This window comes from Phyllobates terribilis, unplaced genomic scaffold, assembly GCF_046119375.1.
Source record: "Phyllobates terribilis strain yellow unplaced genomic scaffold, ASM4611937v1 Scaffold_2__4_contigs__length_985480577, whole genome shotgun sequence".
Classification (NCBI taxonomy): Eukaryota; Metazoa; Chordata; class Amphibia; order Anura; family Dendrobatidae; genus Phyllobates; species Phyllobates terribilis.
The window spans coordinates 802,160,226-802,176,542 of record NW_027362762.1 but is presented as its reverse complement, the minus strand read 5'-3'; the positions used below and the strand labels follow the sequence as shown (position 1 = coordinate 802,176,542).

The following is a 16,317-nucleotide window of genomic DNA, read 5'->3' as shown; positions in this document are numbered from 1 at the left end:
TTTAAATGTTCAGTCAGTTTGTTTTCCTGTGTGGAGTGTGTGGTCTGGAGATTGAAGTCTCCAGGCTGTGTGTGGCTGATGCCAGAGAGCAACACCAGAGTACTGGTATTGCTGAAACTTCACAGGACTATCTGCAGCCGGCAAAGGCCTTGCTGGCTGGAGGACTCTGTTATATTTCATCTTTTGTTTTCCCGCGAACCCCAAGAGGGACTGTTTATTTTTATGGGATGCTGCTGGAGTTTATGCCGCACAATAAATCCGCATGAAGTTTACCCAAACCGTGTGTCCTGTGTCTGCCTCCGGAGAGCCAAGCAAGTCGCTTTACCACAATAGATATGTATATACAGTTGAAACCAAACGTTTACATACACTATATAAAAAAACACATATGCATGTTTTTCTCAATATCTGACATGAAATCAGAATAAACCTTTCCCGTTATAGGTCAATTAGGTTTACCATCATTTTTAATATTTGCCAAATGCCAGAATAATGAGATAGAGAATGTTTTAAGCCATTTTTTTACTTACTGCAAAGTCAAAAGTTTACATACATTTCATTAGTATTTGGTACCATTGCCCTTAAACTGAATGACTTGGGTCAAACGTTTGGGATATCCTTCCAAAGCTTCTCACAATAGTTGGTCGGAATTTGGGCCCATTCCTCCTGACAAAACTGGTGTAACTGATCCATGTTTGTAGGTCGCCTTGCTCGCACCTGCCTTTTCAGCTTTGCCCATAAATTTTCAATAGGATTGAGATCAGGGCTTTGTGATGGTCACTCCAAAACAGTTATTCTTAAGCCACTTTGTGACCATTTTGGCAGTATGCTTTGGGTCATTGTCCATTTGGAAGACCCATTTCCGCCCAAGTTTTAACTTCCTGGCTGATGTCTTGAGATGTTGCTTCAGTAATGCCATAATCTTCTTTTGTCATGATGCCATCTATTTTGTGAAGTGCACCAGTCCTTCCTGCAGCAAAACAACCCCACAACATGATGCTGCCACCCCCATATTTCACAGTTGGGATGGTGTTTTTAGGCCCAAAAAGTTACATTTTAGTTTCATCAGCCCACAGGACATGTCTCCAAAAATTAAGGTCTTTGTTCCTGTGTGCATTTGCAAACATTAATCTGGCTTTTTTATGCTTCTTTTGGAGTAATGGCTTCTTCCTGGCAGAGCGGCCTTTCAGTCCATGTTGATAAAGTACTCATTTCACTGTGGATATTGACACAATCTTACCAGTTTCCGCCATCATCTTCACAAGGTCTTTTGCTTTTGTCCTTGGGTTGATATGCACATGTCGGACCAAAGCACGTTCATCTCTGGGACACAGAACCCATCTCCTTCCTGATTGGTATGATGGCTGGACATTCTCATCTTGTTTGCACTTCGATATAATTGTTTGTACAGATGAGCGAGGCACCAGAATTGTGCAAGTCCACAATTTTCTTCCTGATATATTGGCTGATTTCTTTAGACGTTCCCATGATGCTACACAAAAAAGCAGTGTGTTTCAGGTGTGCATTAAAATTAACTCAGATGTTGTCAAAAAAACTATCACGAGCTTCCAAACACATGACATCATCTTATGGGCAGTCCAGAATTGTTTAAAGGCATAGTAATCTTAGTGTATGTAAACTTTTGACTTTGCAGTAAGCAATAAAAATGCCTTAAAACATTCTTTCTCTCTCATTATTCTGACATTTGGGAAATATTAAAAATCATGGTAATCCTAATTGACCTAAAACAGGAAAGGTTTATTCTGATTTCATGTCAGATATTGAGAAAAACATGCATATGTGTCTTTTTCTTTAGTGTATGTAAACTTCTGGTTTCAACTGTATACAGTACAGACCAAAAGTTTTGACACACCTTCTCATTTAAAGATTTTTCTGTATTTTCATGACTATGAAAATTGTACATTCACACTGAAGGCATCAAAACTATGAATTAACACATGTGGAATTATATACTTAACAAAAAAGTGTGAAACAACTGAAAATATGTCTTATATTCTAGGTTCTTCAAAGTAGCCACCTTTTGCTTTGATGACTGCTTTGCACACTCTTGGCATTCTCTTGATGAGCTTCAAGAGGTAGTCACCGGAAATGGTCTTCCAACAATCTTGAAGGAGTTCCCAGAGATGCTTAGCACTTGTTGGCCCTTTTGCCTTCACTCTGCGGTCCAGCTCACCCCAAACCATCTCGATTGGGTTCAGGTCTGGTGACTGTGGAGGCCAGGTCATCTGCGTAGCACCCCATCACTCTCCTTCTTGGTCAAATAGCCCTCACACAGCCTGGAGGTGTGTTTGGGGTCATTGTCCTGTTGAAAAATAAATGATAGTCCAACTAAACGCAAACCGGATGGAATAGCATGCCGCTGCCAGATGCTGTGGTAGCCATTCTGGTTCAATATGCCTTCAATTTTGAATAAATCCCCAACAGTGTCACCAGCAAAGCACCCCCACACCATCACACCTCCTCCTCCATGCTTCACGGTGGGAACCAGGCATGTAGAGTCCATCCGTTCACCCTTTCTGCGTCGCACAAAGACACGGTGGTTGGAACCAAAGATCTCAAATTTGGACTCATCAGACCAAATCACATATTTCTACTGGTCTAATGTCCATTCCTTGTGTTCTTTAGCCCAAACAAGTCTCTTCTGCTTGTTGCCTGTCCTTAGCAGTGGTTTCCTAGCAGCTATTTTACTATGAAAGCCTGCTGTACAAAGTCTCCTCTTAACAGTTGTTGAAGAGATGTGTCTGCTGCTAGAACTTTGTGTGGCATTGACCTGGTCTCTAATCTGAGCTGCTGTTAACCTGTGATTTCTGAGGCTGGTGACTCGGATAAACTTATCTTCAGAAGCAGAGGTAACTCTTGGTCTTCCTTTCCTGGGGCGGTCCTCATGTGAGCCAGTTTCTTTGTAGCGCTTGATGGTTTTTGCAACTGCACTTGGGGACACTTTCAAAGTTTGCCCAATTTTTCGGACTGACTGACCTTCATTTCTTAAAGTAATGATGGCCACTCGTTTTTCTTTACTTAGCTGCATTTTTCTTGCCATAATACAAATTATAACAGTCTATTCAGTAGGACTATCAGCTGTGTATTCACCTGACTTCTGCACAACACAACTGATGGTCCCAACCCCATTTATAAGCCAAGAAATCCCACTTATTAAACCTGACAGGGCACGCCTGTGAAGTGAAAACCATTTCCGGTGACTACCTCTTGAAGCTCATCAAGAGAATGCCAAGAGTGTGCAAAGCAGTCGTCAAAGCAAAAGGTGGCTACTTTGAAGAACCTAGAATATAAGACATATTTTCAGTTGTTTCACACTTTTTTGTTAAGTATATAATTCCACATGTGTTAATTCATAGTTTTGATGCCTTCAGTGTGAATGTACAATTTTCATAGTCCTGAAAATACAGAAAAATCTTTAAATGAGAAGGTGTGTCCAAACTTTTGGTCTGTACTGTATATATATATATATATATATATATATATATATATATACACACACACACGAAACAATATATATATATATATATAACTGTATATATATATATATTAATCGTTAATAAATGCTAAACTTTTTTATAAAAGTAAATAATTTGATACAAATAATAATAATATAAAAATATTATTTTTATTTTACATCAATGTATTGTTGTTGTGGGCTAAGCAAGACATCAAGAAATTCAATCTTGGAGTTGCTAATTTATTATGTGAACCTCGTGTTCATATTGTTGGTCATGTTAAGGTAAGTAATGAAACAGGAGAACGCGTGCTCGGTCCTTGCCCAGAACTACTGAGCCCCCGGTAGGTTAGAATTTAACTATCGCAATGACCTAAGAGCGTTTGTATAATCCAGGTGTAATCATCTGTCTTTACCCATATGCTTTGTTGCTATTTAATAGTCTGCACGCTTTTAAATCCACTAGAGGGTGCACTATGTCTGTGCATAAAGAAGCGTGTTGATGATCCATTGAGGTCAAGGGCCAGATGAAGTGTTACGCAATACGAAGTGGCCTTTGCCTTGTTGCACCTCCTGCCCTGTGTGGTGTCGTTCTTGCAATGCCAGCAGCAGAATAAGGTTCACAGAAGATTGGCGAGTGCTGTGGTTTATTTCTACAGGAAAGAATGTGCAACATATAAATATGAATATAAACAATTAAAAGATGTGTGCAATTCAACGACTACTGGTTTTTAATCTAAAAGGAGAAATCACATACCTGGGGGATCATAGTGCTCAGCTCTGAGATGTTCATCTTATTATACATTGACTCACTAGTTCGGTTGTCATGGGGTACAGTAATCTAAAACATAAAACGAAATGTTAACATTTGTTTGTTTTTTTTACAAATTCTGAAAAAAATATTATTCTGTTTTTAAACAATAATATGCTAATTGTTAAAATGACATAATTAGCATGCAGCAAATAAGAATGAAAGCGAAATATATAGCTTTTGAGCAAAAAATCAGTGCAACCTGTGTTTAATCATTTAAATCTCTGCTCTTTCTGGGATTTTCAGTCCTATCAAAGACCGACAGCTTTCTTTGTATAAATGTGCATAAAGAGATAGCTGTCAGTCACTGATAGGACCGCCCACGGAACCAAAAATTTCAGAAGGAGCAGAGGTTTAAATGATTAAAACACAGCTTATACTGAATCTTTTCTCATAGAATTATACATCAATAAGTTCAGTTACCCCAGCTTTATAACATGCTGCCTGCAGATTGGACTGCATTTTCATGGTGACAGGTTCCAATTAAAAATCTATCAATACGTTGCAAAAATTAAACGAATTGTTCCACAAACTACATTTTAATCACTAGATCTTGGAAAAATAATGACAATGTGTTAAAAAATGTTTTCGTACTGAGATAATCATATAAATGTGCACCTGCTGTATACTGTGTAATGGCTGTGTCTGACCATGCAGAGCTGCTCCAGTTTATGGTCGGCACATACCACAGCTCCTGGCCGGGGGAAGAAGCATAAGTCTCCATCGCTCTGAGATCATAATAAATAAATAAATTGATGTAGGAGCTCCAATGGCTGCTGAGATTATATGTCATTGACTTGATTTATTAAGAGCTCACAGGACTGGTGAGGCAGTAGAAACACTTATCTATCAGAACCCTGCTGTTTCGTCTGTTTACTCACTTATCATAAGTGACTTATGGTTCCATCCTTCCGCCCAAGAATTATACCATGTGCCTACCATGTTCTTGCACGATCAGACACAGCTATCCATTACGCAGTACATAGCAGGAGCACATTTACATGATTATCTCAGCACAGGAACATTTTTTTAATACATCTAACAGTGGAACTTATTATTCCAAGATCTATTAATTAAAATGTACATTGTTCATGGGAAAACCCATTTAAATATCAATCAACAAAATCTCGAAGCCAAACTATATAATCTATAATTTTCTTAATTTTTAATAAGCAGTCACAGGGCCAAATGAAATACATATTCTTTGGATTACTATATAGTAGCCTGATATTAATAGAATTGATTTAAAGCGTGTGCTTACTCCTGTTCATAACACCTGCCCGTGCCGTACTGAAGCAGAATGACAGTAAAGAGTGATACTCTTTTTTGCACCCTTGCTATGAAAGTCTTGTTTTACATAGCTGTCTATTGATTTTAAGGGACACGGTAATGCTATAATTTGCCATATGGAAGCACTTGTACAGTTGTAATTGCTAAGGGTCGGGAATCTAGCAGTTGTGCTCTCGGCGATTAAATTAGCATCAGTTACCTGTCAGAAGGTGAGACTTGAGTGCACAACCGATGAAATTCATGAGAACATTTGCAAATAATTCTAAAGAATATAAGAAAGATCTACCATATATGATTTTGAGGATTCATGGCAACATTTTAATTGCTAGGACATGTATGCTTTTTACATGTATTTTAGTGAAGGTGCAATAAGCATTAGTTGCTAATTTCAGCATTTCTATTGGTAGTGAGCATGCCGAACTAAGAAAATCAATTAGAGCAATTCAGGTCTCATCTTTTCACCCTCAGCCAAATAACACAATTGAAACTGTCTGTTATTAATCTGTGATTTCAATGCAATTGTTTCCAGATTCAGAATTTGTTTATATAGCTATGGAGAACCTCATCTGTCAATGTTAATGGTCTGTCGGAGATGCTGGCAAGCATTGTGGGAGGAAATCATCGTCAACAGAAAATATTTTTTTAGTTGAGTTTATAAAGCTTGTAGTTCTCCATGCTAAAAAAAATTCTTGACAGACAGTTGAAGACCTAAAATAATAAATGACACCAATTGGAATTTGCAACCATTTATTACCACTCTTTGAGTATGATCACTGAGCCAGTTATGAATGCACCTAACCATAGCCTTATCAATCCTATACTTGGTAATTTTTTCAATAAGGATAGTATAAGATACTTTATCAAATGCTTTGCTGAAGTCAAGATATACCTTACCTACCGCATTTCCCTGTTCCACCCAGTCAGTGATTCCATCATAAAATGAAAGTAGATTAGTCTGGCATGACTTGTTTTCTACAAACCCATGCTGGCTCTGGTTAATTACTGTATCCAAGTACGTACATACAGTGGTGTGAAAAAGTGTTTGCCCCCATTCCTGATTTCTTATTCTTTTGCATGTTTGTCACACTTAAATGTTTCAAATCACAAGACAAAATTTATATATTAGACAACAAAAATAGCACAAGTAAATACAAAATGCAGTTTTTAAATAAAGGTCTTTATTATTAACAGAAAAATAAATCCAAACCTACAGGATCCTTTGTGAAAAAAGTAATTGCCCCCCACTTAAAACATAAATTATCTGTGGTTTATCACATCTTTGGGAAGCTGAGTTCAATTTCCCTAGCCACACACAGGCTTGATTATTGCCACACCTGTTCTCAATCAAGAAATCACTTAAATAGAACCTGCCTGACAAAGTGAAGTAGACCAAAAGATCCTCAAAAGCAAAGAAATTCAGGAACAACTGAGAAACAAAGTAATTGCGATCTATCAGTCTGTAAAAGGTTGGTTATAAAGCCATTTCTAAAGCTTTGGGACTCCAGCAAACCACAGTGAAAGCCATTATCCACAAATGGCGAAAACGTGGAACAGTGGTGAAATTTCCAAAATTTCCTCAAGAGCGCAGCGAGGACTCATCCAAGAGGTCACAAAAGACCCCACAGCAATATACAAAGAACTGCAGACCTCACTTGCCTCAGTTAAGGTCAGTGTTCATGACTCAAGCATAAGAAAAAGACTGTGCAAAAATGGCATGCATGATAGAGTTCCAAGACGAAAACCACTGCTGAGCAAAGAGAACTTAAAAGCTCGTCTCAGTTTTGCCAGAAAACATTATGATGATTGCCAAGACTTTTGGGAGAATACTCTGTGGACTGGCGAGACAAAAGTTGAACTTTTTGAAAGGTGTATGTCCAATTACATTTGGCGTAGAAGTAACACAGCATTTCAGAAAAGGAACATGAGACCAACAGTAAAATATGGTGATGGTCTGATTTCTTAGAGAACACAGATGCAAAATATGAATTTAAAAGTTTGGCCTTCTCAGAATCATTTTTGACCACTTCACCTTTTTTGTCCTGTAAAAATCCTATAGCATCTTTGACTTTCTTTTTGCTTTTGACATACCCTCAAAATCCTTTTTTATTGCTTTTGGTCTACCTTGCAAGCCTCACTTCATTACCGGCTTTAGCTCTTCTAATGCTTGCCCTGCATTCCCTGCAGACAGCTTTATATTCTTCTTTAGATATGCCCCCCTCTTTCCATTTAATATACATTTCTTTCTTCCTTTTTAATAAGTGTTTAAGTTCTGTGTTCAGCCATACTGGTCTCTTTAAATGCTTCCAATTCTTCCTTCTTTTCAGGATTGTTACTGTGCAGTGATAATTTCATTTAGCAAAATCTCCTATCCTTCTTGAACATTTCTGTCCTGTAGAACAGGGTTCCCCAACTCCAGTCCTCAAGGCCCACCAACAGGTCATGTTTTCAGGATTTCCTTAGTATTGCACAGGTGATAATTCCATCATCAGCACAGGCAATAGTTACATCACCTGTGCAATACTAAGGAAATCCTGAAAACATGACCTGTTGGTGGGCCTTGAGGACTGGAGTTGGGGAACCCTGCTGTAGAACATCCAGCCATCGGACCTTTCCTACCTTCTTTCTAAGTTCATTAAAATCTGCCTTTCTGAAGTCCAACCTTAAAGTTTGAGTCTTTGCAGGTCTTCCTCGTCTTGTAATCCAAAATTTGAGGATAGCATGATAGCTGCCTCCTAAATTCTCAGCCAACTTTACTTCCCCAACTATTTCCTCCCTGTTAGTAAGAATTAGGTCCAACATGGCAGATGCTCTTGTTCTCTCTTCTACCTTTTTAAAGATACAGTGGGGAAAAAAAGTATTTAGTCAGCCACCAATTGTGCAAGTTCTCCCACTTAAATAGATGAGCGAGGCCTGTAATTGACATCATAGGTAGACCTCAACTATGAGAGACAAAATGAGAAAACAAATCCTGAAAATCACATTGTCTGATTTGAAAAGAATTTATTTTCAAATTTTGGTGGAAAATAAGTATTTGATCACCTACAAAAGTTCATCTTAATACTTTGTTATATATCCTTTGTTGTCAATGACAGAGGTCAAACGTTTTCTGTAATTCTTCACAAGGTTGGCACACACTGTTGCTGGTATGTTGGTCCATTCCTCCATGCAGATCTCCTCTAGAGCAGTGATGTTTTGGGGCAGTCGCTGGGCAACACAGACTTTCAACTCCCTCCAAAGGTTTTCTATAGGGTTTAGATCTGGAGACTAGCTAGGTCACTCCAGGACCTTGAAATGCTTCTTACAAAGCCATTTCTTTGTTGCCCTCGTGGTGTGCTTGGGATCATTGTCATGCTGAAAGACCGAGCCACATTTCATCTTCAATGCCCTTGCTGATGGAAGGAGGTTTGCACTCAAAATCTCTTGATACATGGCCCCATTCATTCTTGTTCTTTATTTCTAATAGAAGGGTTCTCAAAAGAATTCATTAGCTGCATACTTTTTAATGGCCGTAAATTTCCCACCCCATATTGCTCTAGTTTAAAACTCTCCTGATGAGTGTAGCAAGGAGTCTACCAAACATGTGTTTTCTGGTTTTCGTAAGATGCAGCCCATGTCTAGCAAGGAGTCTATAATTCACTCAATGTTCAAGAAACCCAAAATGGTGCTGACAGCATCATCGAAGTAGCCAGCTGTTCCCCTGTAGAACCCTGTTCAATCATCTTGTTCCATGTCCATTCACTGGGAGGATGGATGAGGAGACGATCTGCGCTCCCAGTCTCTTCACTTTCCGGCCTTGGTCTTCAAAGTCTCTGCATATAGTTTCCTTGTCCTTTTTTGCTCTGTCATTTGTTCCTACGTGTATTAGTGTGCATGGGTGGTCGTCTGTAGCCCTGTAGACTGAGTCTTGATACATCTTTGATTTGGGCACCTGGAAGACAGCACACTTCTCATGATGTGATGTCTGGTCGGCAGATAGTGGTTTCTGTTCCTCTCAGTAGGGAATCCCCCACGACCGCCACGCTCCTTTTCTTCTTCACCACAGTGCTTCTTTTTCTCCCTTCAAGAGGCTTCAGATTGTTTATTGGAGTGTTCTTTGTAGGCAAAGCACTTTTTTGATGTACATCTTCATAGTTGTCCTACGTGAGAGCCTGGTAGCGGTTCTTCAGTGGCATGGATGCTGACTGCCTCCTCATCCTCCTACTTCTTTGGATTATATGCTTCCATTGCTCTTCTTCTGCAGGTAGATTGAAAGATGCTTCTCTTTGAACATTCTGAATAGTTATTTCTATTCTGTCATTAGCTTCTGCAGGAATGCTGAAAAGGTCTTCTCTTGCAACATTCTGAAGAGATTATTCTGCTTCTCTCAAGGAAATCTTCATCTTCTTTGATGAGCTTCAGTGTAGCTATTCTCTCCTGAACACTTTGCATCTTTTCGTCTAGCAGAGTCACAAGCTTGCATTTCGGGCACGTAAAGTTTGTCTTTTCCTCTGGCAAGTCAGGAAACATATAGCACACATTGCAGCACACCATATGGGTGAATAAATTTATTTATTTATTTTATTTCTGCTGTGTTTTAAACAGTTTAAAAAAGGAAAATGAAAACAGCAGTAAATCAAAAACTAGAACTGCTCCGTCTGTTCTCCCATTTTTTTGTGTAAAAGAATTCAGAACATGACTAGTACCACTCAGCGTGGAGCCATGATGCTATTAGTACATCGCATGGCTTCTGCAGTCATATGTTGTCCATTCCTAAACAATCTTTTAAATTGCAGCTTTAAAAAGCTTACTAATCTAGTCCACATTTTAGTTGCAGCACATTTCATAATTCAGGTCACCCACAAGTCATGTAATTAATAGTAGAGAAACTTTTGGAGCAGTTGATCTATAACAACATAATTGTTTGTGGTCACTTGATATATGATCTGTAACTTTATCACAAAAACATGGAAACCTGGACAATAAATAAACAAAACAGAAGAAGAAATGATGCCTTCAAAATGTGGTGATGGAGAATGATGTTATCAATACCATGGATGGCAAGAAGAACAAACATATCAATTTTGGAACAAATCAAGCCAGGAATGTCTCTCAAAACAAGGATCACCAGGCTATGACTTGTCTACTTTGGACACATCACACGAAGAGAGCACTAACTGGACAAGGACATAATGGTCAAAAGAATAGATGGAACAAGGCTAAGAGGAAGACCAGCAACCCAATGGCTTGATAGTATCAATATAATTTTCGGCGAAGACCCTGGTGGACATATCTAGGCTTGCACAAGATCTATTTTCCTACAGAATATTCATCCATCAAGTCGCCATGACTCGAGATCAAGCCGAAGGCTGTTATACACTGCTCAAAAAAATAAAGGGAACACTTAAACAACAGAATATAACGCCAAGTAAATCAAACTTCTGTGAAATCAAATTGTCCACTTAAGAAACAACACTGATTGACAATCCATTTCACATGCTGTTGTGCAAATGGAATAGACAATAGATGGAAATTATTGGCAATTATCAAGACACCCTCTATAAAGGAGTGGTTCAGCAGGTGAGGACCACAGACCACATCTCAGTACCAATCCTTTCTGGCTGATGTTTCGGACACTTTTGAATGTTGGTTGTGCTTTCACACTCGTGGTAGCATGAGACGGACTCTACAACGCACAGAAGTTGCTCAGGTAGTGCAGCTCATACAGGATGGCAGATCAATGCGAGCTGTTCAAGAAGGTTTGCTGTGTCTGTCAGTGTAGTGTCCAGAGGCTGGAGGCGCTACCAGGAGACAGGCCAGTACACCAGGAGACCTGGAGGAGGCCGTAGGAGGGCAACAACCCAGCAGCTACCTCTGCCTTTGTGCAAGGAGGAACAGGAGGAGCACTGCCAGAACCCTGCAAAATGACCTCCAGCAGGCCACAAATGTGCATGTTGTTGCAGAGCTTCTGGATACCCACAGTTGCAGTAGAAGCTTCACAGAGCAGATTACATGGGATAACAAGCTTTTATTTCTCAGAACATGAGGTAAAGAAAAAAACGCACAGTCACACAGTCACACAGTACTGCACCAGGAAGTAAGAACAAACCAGAAAATACAAGAGAGACTTTTTTTCTTTTACAATACAGTAAACAAGGAAACTTTACACAACATCACCATCTACTGTCAGATCAGCATAAAGTCCTCCTTCACACAAACAAAGAAGTCCACAACTGTTGCTTATACCAACACATGTGTCTGAACAAACGGTTAGAAACCGACTCCATGAGGGTGGTATGAGGGCCCGACGTCCACAGATGGGGGTTGTGCTCACAGCCCAACACCGTGCAGGACACTTGGCAAAGTCGCCACTGGCGCCCTGTGCTCTTCACAGATGAAAGCAGATTCACACTGAGCACATATGACAGATGTGACAGAGTCTGGAGACGCAGTGGAGCACGATCTGCTGCCTGCAACATCCTTCAGCATGACCGGTTTGGCAGTGGGTCAGTGTCAGTAATGGTGTGGGGTGGCATTTCTTTGGAGAAGCGCACTGCCCTCCATGTGCTCACCAGAGGTAGGGTGACTGCCATTAGGTACCGAGATGAGATCCTCAGAGCCCTTGTGAGACCATATTCTGGTGCGGTTGGCCCTGGGTTCTTCCTAATCCTGGACAATGCCAGACCTCATGTGGCTGGAGTGTGTCAGCAGTTCCTGCAAGATGAAAGCATTGAAGCCATGAACTGGACAGCCCGTTCTCCAGACCTGAATCTGATTGAGCACATCTGGGACATCATGTCTCGCTCCATCCACCAACGTCACGTTGCACCACAGACTGTCCAGGAGTTGGCTGATGCTTTAGTCCAGGTCTGGGAGGAGATCCCACAGGAGACCATCCGCAACCTCATCAGGAGCATGCCCAGACGTTGTAGGGAGGTCATACAGGCACGTGGAGGCCACACACAATACTGAGCCTCATTTTGACTTGTTTTAAGGACATTACATCATAGTTGGATCAGCCTGTAGTGTGTTTTTTCACTTTAATTTTGGGGGTGACCCCAAATCAGGGCCTCCGTTGGTTAATAAAATTGTTTTCCATTGATGATTTTTGTGTGATTTTGCTGTCAGCACATTCAACTTTGTACAGAACAAAGTATTCAATCTAGGATCTAGGATGTGTTATTTGAGTGTTCCTGTAACATCCCTGGTGGCGTGCTTGCATAGTGCACCACCTCCCACTATGCAAGACCGCAATCTTACCCATCAGTCCAGCCTGCAAACCTTGCTCCAGTTCATGCTGTGTGCATGTCTCTTGTCTGACTGCTTAGGGTGGCGGCCCGGTTACTTCCTGATTCTTATAGCTGCTGTGGGCGCACTCCTAAGGCATCTCCAGCCTATTGCTGTGAGTCACTGGATATTTAAACCCCCTCCACCCAGAAGGAGGTGCCTGAGCAACACTATCTATCAGTGTGCTCCTTGCCTCTGAGTTGCCAGGTCTTGTCCTGTATCTTGTCTGTTTCTGCCACCCTGGGGGCTGCATACCCAGGCCTGTTATCTCTGACTTCTTGTCTGTTTCTGCTACCCTGGGGGCTTTATACCCAGGCCTGTTACCTGTGACTTCTAGTCTGTTTCCGCCACTGGGGCTCCTCTTCCTGTATCTCGTTGCAGTGTCAGTTCCTGTCTGAACTGTCTCCTAGCCTGTTACCTGTTTGTCTCTATGTCCGTACCTTCCCTTTTCCTGCTGTGTCTGAACCTGCACCTAACTCCAACTCGTTGTCTCTGTACTTCTGTTTGTGAGTTTTGTGTCCACTCGCTACTTTATTGTAAGTACCTTGTGTGTATCTGGTTCTGCTTGTCCCTTTTCCCTTCCTCCGTATCTACCTCCTGTGTTCTAGCCATCTTCCTGTATTTTCCAGTCTGTTCCATGTGAACAGAGCCCTGTCCTCTCTGCCTGCACCTGCAGCCCTGTTCTGCTCTGCTTGCTCACCGCGCCAGCGGTTTCTCTCTGCTCTGCCTTCCCCACCTCTCCGGCGGTTCCTCTCTGCTCAGCCTTGTCCACCGCACCTGCGGTTTCGCTATGCTCTGTTTGCCCACCGTGCTTGCGGTTTCGCTCTGCTCTGCCTTGTCCAGCACTCCGGCGGTTTCGCTCTGCTCTGCCTTGTCCACCACTCCGGCGGTTTCGCTCTGCTCAGCCTTGTCCACCGCACCTGCGGTTTTTCTCCGCTCTGCTTGCTCACTGCACCAGCGGTTCCTCTCTGCTCTGCCTTGTCCTCCGCTCTGGCGGTTCCTCTCAGCTCTGCCTTGTCCACCGCTCCGGCTGTTTCGCTCTGCTCTGCCTTGTCCACCACACCTGCGGTTTCATTCTGCTCTGCTTACTCACCGTACCGGAGGTTTCTCTCTGCTCTGCCTTGCCCACTGCTCCGGCGGTTCCTCTCTGCTCTGCCTTGTCCTCCGCTCCGGCAGTTTTGCTTTACTCTGCTTGTCTACCGCATCTGCGGCTCTGTTCCTGCCTCCCAGTCTGTACTGGACCTTATCCAGCCTGCGCACCAACCTGCTAGTACCTCCCTGTCTGCACTCCCACTGTGCTTGCCAGTGTCTCCCTGTCTGCACTCCAGCCGTGCTTGCCAGTACCCACCTGTCTGCATACCAGCCGTGCTTGCCAGTACCCACCTGTCTGCATTCCAGCCGTGCTTGCCAGTACCCACCTGTCTGCATACCAGCTGAGCCTGCCAATACCCACCTGTCTGTATGCCAGCCTAACCTGCCTGTTCCTGCATTCCTCGGTGTGGGTCAACAGCTGTGACCGGCGTCTGACCTGGAGTAGCACCTGGTCCCTCTGCTCGGTTCCTCCTTGGTTCACGGAGTCGATTGAGCCACAGTGCGACCTTCGTCGGATCGGGTTGATACTTAGTTACGCCCCTCCAGGCACTCCTCGATTCATGGTACAGTGGGATCACTAATCATGCTCGCGCCAGTCAGTCCAGGTGCGAGCTTAACAGTTTGCTCAGGCCATGGTTCCCGTTGAGCCCCACGGCCCTTCTCTCTCAGAGACATTTTGAAACCTTGTCTGGCGAACACGTGCACCAAGAAAAAAAATTTTCTCAAGCTGTGGCCCAGGCGATTTACGCACCAGCCCAAATGGATCTATCAGTACTCGTTCCTGCGGATCCACCACGGTACTATGGGGATCCAAAACGAAGCCGTGCATTTGTAGAGCAATGCATGCTGCATTTCAAGTTCTATGCTCACTATTTTTGTACCGATCGGGTTAAAGTGGCATTTATGATGTCCTACCTAGCGGGTGACGCCTTGAAATGGATGACAGTTCCCTTTATTATTTTGAACAGTGTATAGTAAAATAACTTTATCACAATGACCTGGTCATGTATGTGGTCTTCAGAAAGTGTAATGCACAGGCAGTAAACTCCACAACCATGTATGTCTATGTGGTCATGGCATGGCTCAACATTGAATCCCAAATAGACAACATAATGAAAATTTAGCAAAGGATGGACAGACACTGTTATCATAGATGAATTCGGCCAACTTATCACCTGCGTCCAAGACATCCTAATTACAATCCTACAAAGCTAGAGTATTCATAATAGGATGATTATTTTGATTTTAAAATGTGTTATTACATTTGGAAATGCATCATTTTCTCTTATCTTAACATATTATATGTGGAGCTGTGACTTCAACATGATTTTCTCCTGAAGCATGAAAGCTCAGGGTAATTGGGAATTACTTTTACAACCATAAGCAGAACATAAGAACGCACTTACAGGCATATATTGTATGATTTAATTCCTGTGACGGAGGAGATACACTTAGCCCAATCAATTTTTACTGAATGACCTCTAAGTAATGTCTTTTTCCAGTGTCCTCAGCAGAATAGCTTTTCACATTGAATCAGCATCTTCCAGAATGAGTCTTAATGACTTTTAAACCCAGTTAATGAAATATGGAAGAGTTTTGCTGGGGTATTGGAGAATGATTATTATTATTTAAAAAGAGATTAGCAATCATAATGTGCATTATGACAATTACAATTTAATAAGATGGCAAATGATGGAATAACAATGGCTAGCAAAGCGGCTCAGCAGCTAGGAACAGAACAATGAGACAAATGAATCCAACATCTGTGGATACTTTGTATGGGTTTGTATGGGTGCCAGCAGCAATACATGTAAGTATGAGTATGCTAGTCAAGTAAGCAGCTACCAGTAGCACAATGTAACTCCTGGTTAAGCAAATCACCCAGCCTGGTAGTCAAAAAGCTAAATCTTATTTCTACCAATAGAAGACTCAAGGGAAAGCTTGGATTACCGCCATACATTTTTATCATATGCTTTTGACATTGATTAGAACTAAAGACAATAGTCTAATATTTATGTTCCCCATAAGATCTCCACATATGATAAGATATCCTTCCAACCGTTGTGTCTACAGGGGAGAACTTTCAGAAGCTTGATAATATTGACTTGCTTAATATGGGTTGTTGACTGTGCTGGTTTTTAACATCTTTACACACCTGATTAAGGAGCAAAGGAATCCGAGAAAGTCTTTGCTCGTAAAATATTAAATCCCTTTAAGCTGAACTGGTGTGTTGTTGTTCCACTGTTCTACCTAGTGCAGTTTTGCTAATGACACCACTATTTTTGCTTATAAGCCTCCATGATCCTTGACCTAGCTTTAGGATAAGCAGAGCTTTTCATGGATCCAACTGACTGAAAGGGAATCTGTCAACAGGTTTTTGCTATGT

General features: G+C 41.6%; 1 protein-coding gene across 1 annotated transcript in view; it reads right to left on the bottom strand.

Annotated features, from left to right (window-relative positions):
* PHEX (phosphate regulating endopeptidase X-linked) overlaps positions 1–16,317 on the bottom strand; it is a 401,425-nt gene that overhangs the window by 159,374 nt on the left and 225,734 nt on the right. The window contains exon 8 of the mRNA XM_073667505.1: positions 4,233–4,316. Within this exon, the coding sequence (XP_073523606.1) occupies positions 4,233–4,316 (84 nt within the window). The remainder of the gene's footprint in view (positions 1–4,232; positions 4,317–16,317) is intronic.